Source organism: Argentina anserina, chromosome 5 (genome assembly GCF_933775445.1).
Source record: "Argentina anserina chromosome 5, drPotAnse1.1, whole genome shotgun sequence".
In the NCBI taxonomy this organism is placed as follows: domain Eukaryota; kingdom Viridiplantae; phylum Streptophyta; class Magnoliopsida; order Rosales; family Rosaceae; genus Argentina; species Argentina anserina.
This window is the reverse complement of record NC_065876.1, coordinates 9503556-9514641: the sequence shown is the minus strand read 5'-3', so window position 1 is coordinate 9514641 and position 11086 is coordinate 9503556. Positions and strand designations below refer to the sequence as shown.

The 11086-nt window shown below is 39.0% G+C and overlaps 1 protein-coding gene across 1 annotated transcript; it reads left to right on the top strand.

Annotated features, from left to right (window-relative positions):
• Window positions 1-1109: 1109 nt before the first annotated feature.
• On the top strand, window positions 1110-3063 carry LOC126793478 (MYB-like transcription factor ODO1). The gene is made up of 2 exons (XM_050520015.1): window positions 1110-1517; window positions 2257-3063. The coding sequence occupies exons 1-2, from the start codon at window positions 1255-1257 to the stop codon at window positions 2828-2830; spliced, it is 837 nt and encodes a 278-aa protein (XP_050375972.1). The 5' UTR covers window positions 1110-1254; the 3' UTR covers window positions 2831-3063.
• Window positions 3064-11086: the final 8023 nt, after the last annotated feature.

The window sequence follows — 11086 nt, the reverse complement described above, 5'->3', positions numbered from 1 at the left end:
AATATATTAGGAAGGAAGTGTTTACATTTCGGTGCACTTGACACTCCCGAAAGATGTTGGAACAAAAGATTTTCTAGTCATCGACTATATATGCATGCTGCTCATTACTCGCATAAATGAACTAATGCCGCTATATTGATATATAAACGCGATAGCAGAGATGTTCCATGTGATGAAAATCTTAGGTATTCAATTTCAGGAGAGTGATAAAAAGATTTTCATCACGCCTCCACATTTCTCTACCATCTCTAAAGTATAAATATATAAATTAATGCTAATTTTCATTCATAAAATCCTATTCGTTTGTCAGGAGAGAGAGAAAAAAAAAGAGGTGTGTGGCTACTAGCTGGATTAAAGGTCTCTCAGAGAAACAATCGATCACATGCATATAGTACACCACTAAATGAAGTCCAACCCGAACATTAAGATAAAGCTAGAGACACAGATCGATTTTCCAAGTGCTGGTTCGCTCTAATCGGTCAGTGAATGGACAATGGAGTACTTCACACAAAAGGAGCTAAAGCCACTATACAGAAACGAGCTCTCAGAGTACGATTGGATCATTTGGATGACAGTACATACATATTAGGTGGCTAAGCATCCTTTCCTCCTTATAATCAAACACATCTAAGTGCCTTTTTTTTTCTTCACTTAATCCACTAAAATCAGAAATCAAAAGAATTAACTATGTTGTTAATGTGAAGCATATACAGATTTAAGCTTAAAAGCAAATGCAGACAGATGATTCACTCCACCACGACAAGGACACGTAAACGTAGTGATGACGAAATGGGTGATGGAATGGTTGAGTAAGAGTGCAATGAAATTGTGTAGGAATATGGGAACAAATAACAAAATTTACACTACCTAATTAACTCTCGTTTGAATCTTTCAAAATTTTTACATGTATGTGTAGCTTAGCTAGCTCTACTTTAGGTCACCTATCTTTCACTATCACCCATTTCCTTGAAGCAGACACACCAGAACAGTTCCCACATCACTTTCACTGCCCAATGGTGGATATCTCTCTCTCTCTCTCTCTCTCTCTCTCCCTCTCTCTCTGTTATTATATATCATGACATGAAGCTGGGAAAGGTGAGGAATTTATATATAGGTGGGTGTGGAGCTTTTGGGTCTTTAGAACAAGTAGCGTTGGTGAGCCACTAGATAGCTGATCATCCATCGCGAGAGCATAATTAGTTTATTTGGTGGTGTTTTATCTGTTACTAGCTAGCTAGCAAGATACTGTGAATAATGGGAAGGCAACCTTGCTGTGACAAACTGGGGGTTAAGAAAGGGCCATGGACAGCCGAGGAGGATAAGAAGCTCATCAACTTCATTCTCACAAATGGCCAGTGTTGCTGGAGAGCCGTCCCGAAGCTCGCCGGGCTTCGCCGCTGTGGCAAGAGTTGCAGGCTCCGTTGGACCAACTATCTCCGTCCCGACTTGAAGAGAGGCCTCCTTACAGAATCTGAAGAACAGTTGGTCATTGATCTCCATGGTCGTCTCGGGAATAGGTCGGCACTGTACCCTCTTATATTCACTCATTTCGTTCGTCTCAGCATTCATATAAATCCAGCAACACAACATTTGTAATTTTGTATTGGAAGAGTATCCATATTAATCTTAATGAGGATCTTGTTATTACAAATTTTCTGGTGTTGGACAAGCTCCTTTCACCCTCCATCATTTATTTGAAGTGTTAAATTGACTCATTTTTCATTTGCAAGGTACGTAGAATCGTGGTTTCTACTTTTCTTGTGTTCAATCATGCATGAACTAGAAAATGATTATATGTGTTTTGAAATGATAGTGCATTCAACAAGACAGCTTTAGTTCATTAGTTGATTGAGGTTGACGTGAGAAATGATCTACAAGTATTCCTTCGATTCGGTTCGGAAAAGGTTATATCTTAGCCCAATGAGGGTTTGTTACGTATGCCCCTTTTTTCTAATTGCTTCTTCCACCAATATGGTCTAAATAGTAAATAGCGATAAATTTTTCAATACTACCGGAGAGTGACAATGCTTAATTAGTGTATAAAAACTTCTTCTAATTAGGATCTTTGTATTAATTGTTTCCGCAGATTGTAAGGCGCAAGAATAGGTTTAAGCTACAGTTTTAGTTAAACTGGTTGTTAAAAAGTTTAATATGGTGCTAGCTACTTCTGATTTCATCTTAGAGTTGCATTGAATTAGTAATAAATGGCTTTTACAAGCAAAATCTTGTTTAACTGTTTTTGGTATCTGGATATAGGTGGTCCAAGATTGCAGCAAGATTGCCAGGGAGGACTGATAATGAAATCAAGAATCACTGGAACACCCACATCAAGAAAAAACTGCTTAAGATGGGAATTGATCCTGTCACGCATGAACTCCTCCATAAAGATCAAGATGACTTGGCCAACAAGAAAACTATTATTTCATCCCATACTGATCAAGCTAACAGCAACTTACCACAATCCACAACCGAAAATTCTTCTTCAAACTCATCACCAGCTGAGAATTCATCATCAAGCTCATCACAAAATGAAAATCCTTCTATAGAACATCAATCAACAGTGATTGATAGCATTGGCAACGTTGACGAGTCGTTGATGAACAGTCTTTGGGTGGACGAAACTCCGCTGATCGATGCCTTGTGGAACAGTGATGAAATACCAGACGGAGGAAACTACATTCAGAATGGCATGGTAATGCAATCCAATTGGGAGGAGAATTGCTCATGGCTTTTGGACTGTCAAGACTTCGGCGTTCATGATTTCGGTATGGATTGTTTCATCGATACCGAATTAAATGCCCCCGATACATTAGGGATTGGGAAAATTTAAGGCAGCTGTTATCTGCACTTCCAGATTACACTATGCAATTTTTACGCACTCATCAATAGGAAGTGCAGAAGCTAACGTACAGAAGTACTACAAAGTAGTGAAGAAATATTAGTAGTGACCCAGTAAAGAGAAGATACTGTATTGATGAAGTCTATCTCAAAGCTTCAAATGTATGCATGTTACAAAGTACGTACCATATCTGCTGCTTCACTCTTATTAAGTTCATTTCAAGATGTTGAACTATAAATGTAAATTACTTTGTACGCAGAGTAGTCTTGCAATTGGAAGGTTGAGGTTTCTGATCACCAACCAAAGAAAACAGCAAGTAATACCAAACTGCTAAGAAAAAGAAGACACGATGTACACTTAATTTAAATTATATTTTGTTCTCCATAATAAAATATCAACGTGATTATCATCTCTTATGTAAAAGCACGCACGTTATACATCATTGGGCTTTTGCTCATACGGAAGAAATTTACGCATGAACTATGTATCTATTTCGCTGAAAATTTAATTATACTAGGGTTTATATCATTGTGAATTTGTGATCATATTTCATGAGAGCTTGAGGTTACAGAACATTTACATTGTCGTCCCTTCTAATTTTGTATGGCATATGATATGCCTACGATCGATCTGGGGGATATATAGGCCGGCCTCAAATCCTCAATGCCTCATCAAAATATCATACTAAAATTTGCAACCAAAAAAAAAAAAAAGCTATCTTAACTGTATGTACTGCATTCAGTGCATTGTGAGCATCAAGCCTTCAAAACTGGCGTGGGTGGGGTTGCAAGTGAGCCTTGACTGGTAGTGGCCGGACCGGTGATGATGGTTGTAGGTTCTTGCGTTGGCTAGTGGAGAGGTTTTGCAACCGTACTTGGTAGTGCAACAGTTTGAGTATGTGAAAATAATAGGGTGCGGTTATTGACACCCCACTATCTACTTTGTTCTCATCTCAACTCATTTCACCCCATATTTTAAATTTAACATTAAATTTGTTTATTTCACTAATTTATTTTTCCAAAGTTATCCTTATATGATATATTGAATTCAAAAATAAAATTTTTACACCAATATAAAAGGAATAATAAAGTTTTCAAATAGAATCATAATTTGATTAATATATTTCTTCCATAATTATATATTTATTTTAAATATTTTCTACAAAAACATTCAGTGTTTATCTAACATAAATGCCAGATAATTCATATTAAAAACTTTAAGCAATGAAACAAATATTAATTCTAATGTTAGAATTTTTATTTGTGATGTTCACAAGGTATTACAAAAATATTATTAAGTTAATATTAATAATTTATAATTTGAATAACTAATTACATATGATTATCGAACAAAAATAAAAAGAATTATTTAATAAAAAGAGAGAAATATTTTCATATTCGGGTGTAAAAGATCAGTATTTCATGACAAATTAAGTGTTTTTTATATACATATAATTAATTGATTATCTATTTTAGAAAATTACTGTACTTAATAGTCATTTTGCACTTGGATAATATAAATTTTCAATTCGAAATCTTTGTGGGGTGAACAAAATAGGTGGGGTGGCAAAAGCCGTACCCAAACAATAAGTCAAATTACTATGTAAAGTACGTAGTTGACATGCATAAATAATTAATCGGCATACTTAATTTCAAACTGCTAAAAAAAAAAACTTAGTTTCAAAGTGAAATATTTCCGAATTGCAGCCATCATTGAGCTAACCAAGTTAATTTTTCATCAATCTAAACCAAACTATAAACGTTCATCACGGACTACATACAAAGTGAAGATTAATTTGCATTCTGACCCGGATGATTGCATGAATGTGAAATCCCTTGCAAGAGCTAGGATCGCGATGTTCCTTTTCTTCATAATTCGAGCTAGAGGTGGCAAATGGGTCCAAAAACCCGAGTCCGCCCCGGACCCAGCACGTTAAAAATCGGCCTGGTAAGACCCGAGCTCGTTATTGTAATAGATCGGGCTGGGCTGAGATATTTTGGCCCATGGGCCCGGCACGGCCCGAGCCCGTTTTTAGTCCGGCACAACCCGAGCACGATAAATTCATGGGCCGGCCCGTTAAACACATAATTTTATATTATTTATATCAATATTTAAACAATTATCATTATTAAACTTGAATATTATACTTTTTAAATTAAAATCTATTGATTATTTCATTATTTTAACTATAATATTTCACAAATATTATCAAAATAGTGAATAAAACGTCATTATTTTGAGATACGTAACGTTTTAAAAATAAAATTATGAAATGTGTTGTAGTATTTTATTTATTTTACTACTCTAAATAATTATATAAAATAAATATTCAAAGTACATAATATTTTTTATTTTAATTGTGTCATATAATGCTAATGGGCCGGGCCGGCCCGTTTTTTGGCCCGACACGGGCACGGGCACGGCCCGAGTCCGACATGATAAATAAATGAGCCGGCATGAGCACGGCACGAGCACGATTTTGACCCGTTTAAAATAGACCAGGCTGGCCCGGCCAGTTTGCCATCTTTAATTCGAACTACTGCTTACCAAATATCATTCCAGTTGCCAGTTCACACTTCACAATATCGTCAATATGACTACAAAAATTAGTACGTATGGTATTGGCATGCATGGGATTCGCGGCCGTAGTCTGAAAGCTATATAGTGCTACATTTTTTGGCCCGACACGGGCACGGGCACGGCCCGAGTCCGACATGATAAATAAATGAGCCGGCATGAGCACGGCACGAGCACGATTTTGACCCGTTTAAAATAGACCAGGCTGGCCCGGCCAGTTTGCCATCTTTAATTCGAACTACTGCTTACCAAATATCATTCCAGTTGCCAGTTCACACTTCACAATATCGTCAATATGACTACAAAAATTAGTACGTATGGTATTGGCATGCATGGGATTCGCGGCCGTAGTCTGAAAGCTATATAGTGCTACATTTTTACTCAATTAGCTCGCTGTAGATTCTTGACAATTTTGTTCAGATCCAGATGACAATTACCTTGCCACCCATTCTCATCATATATATAATCAGGCAGAAGCAACTTAGCTAGTTCGCTAGCTATGTCATGCAGACACAAACCACTGAGTTAGTGAGTTATCCAATTAATTGTTTACTGGTTAATTATTTGTGGCTTCTAGCTAGTTAAACGTCCCTTCATGATCAGCAACAAACCCTAATTTTATTAATTACATTCAGTTAGCCCGAGCTAGCCATAATATTGATCGAATTCCACATTGTACATTAATTGTAATGCATTATATATGCATATACGTACGTATTACGAAGTTGATGTAAGGAGGAAAAGTTTTTCTTTGTTGCTTGTCCGGCGGCTCCAATACGCTGGCGATGGCTTCCGGCCTCGTTGGTGTGGACTGGATCGCTGCTCGACAGGCGGTTGTGTTGCTCTTTTGAGGAAGGTTGTTGACAGAAGGAACAAGGCTGCTGATGGATGCGGTTTCAAGACATATTTGGTCTTTGGCGTCTCTGTTTCGGCATTGATGTGGGTCGTCGAGGAGGAGCGATGTCGACGCGGGCTAGGAAGATGTTTGTAAAAGGTGGTGTGGTGCTGCGGTTTGTGTGGAGTTGCCTTCCAAGATTGGTTGTCTGATCTGGGTCGTGTCTCTCCGCTCCGTCTTGCTCCAGTCTTGGGATGGGGGTGCCTGAATTTAGAGGCGCGCTATCACAACTTCGAAATTTCGAATGATAAAACTCGAAATCGAAGCCATGAAAATTATAAAACAATCTCAAATATATTGAAATCATCTTATAGTAACAGTGTATCGAAACTGAGTTCATAGTACGACTCAGTCGACTTAATTAATACATAATCAGTTTATAACTCAAATATTATATAAATGTAAATGTAAAATTCTCTCAATCCTCACCACAAATGGAAGAAATAAACTTTGACAATCTTCAGAATAAGCTTTCGAATTCTACTAATCCACACCTGCAGAATTATCCCTTACACCATTGAATAGGTGCACCGGGATTGTAAACACAAACCCGGTAAGCTTTAAGCTCGTATGAGTAAACCAACAGTATAACACACATCGCATACAAAAGAAAATAACTGATAACATCTAAAGATAAATATACTCATGAGTCACTGGACGGCCCATCTGGTTGTCTAATAATATTTGAAAATATGTGTACTCATGAGTCATGAGACATTGGACAACCCATCTGTTTACCCAAATAATTTTTAAAATACGGTACTCATGAGACCCAGGTACTCATATGTTACCCCTCATGCAGTACGCCGACATATACTGAGCAACCCATATGCTACCCAATATCACACAAAATAGGTACTCATGAGACCCAGACAACCCATCTGTTACCCCTCATACAGTACACCGGCAGACAGACTAGAGCTCTAACTTATCGTAACTGACACCCGACCAAGGCTTAGCTCCGATTACTGCCAACAACGTCCGAAGACCAGAAAAACGTTTTAACAAGACACAATGTTAAAACCACGTACAATATAACAATCAACGCATGTTTGTTGTACTACAACCAAACGACTATTGCTTAACAATATAAATATAGTTTCCACAATACAAACTCATTTGGAAATAAAAACGTAACATTATATAATATACCAACCTATATATATGTATCGTATTTACCATTTTTATACACGTACACAACCCACTATATTATATACATGTCATAGTTCAATCTTTTTAAGAAATCGTAAATATGAGTTACCGCCAATGGTAGACTCGTCATAGTGAGATTTACTCACTTTATTCCCTCACTCGTTTCGTCGGTCACCTAATAGCATGATAAAATGCTTAGAAAACGATACATAAAAATTTTAGGTGCCGATTCAGTACGACTGATTACTGTTCACAAAATTACTGTTCACGCGCCGCCGCAGATGATGGTGCCTGGCGCTCATGCGCTGCCCACAGTAGCTGTGCGTGGGGTTCACGCGCCGCCCAAACCGGTGCACGTGACCTCACACATAGCCCCCAAAACCTGCAATTCTTTCTTCTACACTATTCTAGTTTGAAATCCTAGCCCCTACCACCCTCACCTCCTCCCACGTGCCGCCACAGACGGTGGCACGCCCTCCACCACCACCTTTGACCAACACTCCTCAAATCAACAAACTTCCAACATGAAAAACGTAGATCACAAGGAGATAGATACAACCATACATTCAGCTCGTCCCAAGCCGGCCAGAAACTGCGGAATTGCCGCCGTAATATCCCGGATTGGAATTTGGAGATCGGAGTAGCTGCAGCTCGAATCGACCCTCACTGCCTGTGGAATCGTGCCTAGAAGGAAGGAGGAAGACTCACCGTCGTGGCCCCGACCTCCAGCGTCGCTGATTTCGTCGATGCAACAACTGTCCTCCTCGATGGAGCCGCGTCACGGCGCGGGGTTGTTCGCCGCTACCACAGATCAATGTGGCTCGGCCGTGGGGTCCTAACGACACCGGCGGTGTCATGCACAGTGGCCGGAGGAGGGACATTGTTGGAGGAGGGATCGGTGACGGGAGAGAGAGTCAGGGGAGAGGAGAGAGAAACCGGGGAAATTTTTTGAATTTTTTGGAAAGTTTTCAAAAAGTCCTTTTATAACATTCCAAAATCGGAAACTAACTTCCGTCAATAATAAGTTTCACATACGCCGTCCGAATAAGGTGCGCTGCATGTCCACGAACTCGTATCGACAAGCTCTACAACTTCCGTGAAGAAAGTTTTCAGAGACAATTGACGAAATAAATGTCAACTCTTGAGTCACAGAAAACGTAACGTTTTTCATTTTAAATTTCTAGATTTTGTTTCGTTTCGCCTGATATTGACGAGTAGGCGTAAAAATGCGATTTTTCACTCGATTTACCAAGCTTAGTAATTACAAGAATTATAGGACTTAAACTCGAAAATTCGGAGTATTACACGCGCGGTGATGCTCTTTAGTGGCGGTTGGCGTTGGTGGCAGGATAGCGAGTGTCGTCCATGATGGCATTGCAAGTTTCTTGGGCATGTGGCTTGTTTGGCAGGCTTGTATCTGAAGTCCAAAAAGGGGCCTAGGCTCTTTTTTTAGTTTTTTTATTTTATCGTCTTTTTCAGTTTTTTTTTTCTATGAGTATGTCAGGTAGTTTAGTTTTTATATTACCAGGTTGATCGTAATTTTCTTATGCATAGTGTTTATTACTTAGATAAGTGAGCGAGATATTTGCCATTTGGTATCACTATAAATCTATGTCTATCCTAAAAAAGGAATAGTGGGTGGTATGTAGTGGTCTTCCCTCAACTTTTATTTGAGTATTTATCATCTTAAAATACGAAGTTGATGTAATTACCGGAACGTAGTCAGTGAATTTTTAAGTGATAAAAAAACAATCATATGGAAACGATATATGATGAATCTGCTACAAGACATGAATGATTTGGACTAAACATGCATCTCCATTATATTATAAACATATATAATTTAGATCGCATCTCATCATCGTGACTTAGATATAGGAACTTGCTAATTAACATTTGGGCCTTAAATTCAACATAAGTCTTGTCAGCAAGCACTGAATGTGTATATATATAATATATTATTTTAGATCGACCTTTAACATGTTTTGAAGAAACACGAAAGACATATGTAAGTTATTTAATCTTTAAAAAATAACAATTTCAGCAAGTTGGTGATTCACATAAAGAGTATTACCATAGATCAGTTGCATAATCGTGATGTCAATATGGATGGTTTTCGTAAGAAACAAGCCAGTGAAACTAGCTTTATATATCTACATTTTGATGCTTTATATATCTCAGTGCCCTGCAGACGTCCGCTCTCGATCACCTTTATATATATATATCTTAATGTTTTGTGAGAGTTTTGGCTTACTAATTTAGGGGTTTGAAAATCCATAATTTGACTAATTCCTAATTTTCTATATGACAAAGTTAATATTTTTGTTATCATTCACATTTTTTCAGTTTCTTACGCTACTCTATCATTGCAATAGTTCAGCGTGGTATTTTGATTATGATCATCTTATAGAATCTAAGAGCGAGTTTCGTGAATAAGAGAAATTCATATGGATCCCCATATAGCTAGGTTATACAATCAATTTTTGAACTCGATCGTAAAAATGACTAGAACGTAAAATGACAGAATAATACTGTTGGAGTAATATTCTTCCATTATTTAAAACTCTATGAACTAAGTCAAAATCTCCCAACGGAGTAAAAGTCCAATTTGCTTTGGCAACCAAGTCTCCCATCGGAGCGGAGCTACCCAGATGCACGCCTCGCGCTTCAAGCAGATCGAAGAAGCGTTGGGAATCCAACGGACTGTCGATGGGCTTTACGAAAGCCAGAACCATGACAAGCCTAATGCCACCAGAAAGGCTAGGTCCAGCAAGAAAGATAGAGCCGGTATCAACAACGGCGCTGAAGGGGACGAGGCCAGAGGTGATGAGGCTGACAAATCTGACGCTGAGCTTGTCAGACTTACAAGGAGGAAGAAGGTGAAGGCTAAGAAAGGGAGGTTCACGCTTGGAGGTTCCAGACGGTCGAACACTCCCGAGGTTGAAACTTTACAAAAAGCATTGGCACTTCTTCAACCAAGCAGAAGACAAGAGCGTCAGCATCAATTCCGTCGCGAGCGGCGAGAGGAACATCGAGAAGAGTTTGAGCATGGAGTAGAAGAAGGTCAGAGCCTTACCAAGGAGCAAGTTCAGAAGATGATCCAGGAAAGTGTGAGGACCATTCATGGCTATGCCGCCGCAAACATATTGTATACAAGTCCATTCCCGGAGTGGGTATCAGCATGTCCTTGGCCTTCGGATTATCGTCCAATCAAGTTCTAGACTTTCTCAAGAGAGGGTTCCGAGAACGCTGCTGAGCATATATCACGTTTCCACAGTGATTGTGGGCCATATGCATCTGATCCAGTCTTCAAGATGAGGGCTTTTGGTTCATCGCTGTCAGGACTGGCGCTGTCCTGGTACTCCAAGTTGGCACCAAGGTCCATTTCAGATTGGTCCATGCTCGAGACGATGTTTAAAACTACTTTTGGAAGTGTTGAGCCTGAAGTGGATTTGTCATCTCTGACTTCCATGTATCAATAGCCAATGGAGTCGGCAGTTGAGTTCCTAAAGAGGTTCAAGGTGCAGCATGCAAAGTGCAGAACACCGCTCGCGGAACGGGATGCCATTCGCATCGCCATAAAGGGTTTGGAAACCCGTCAGCGGGCCAAACATCACGATGCC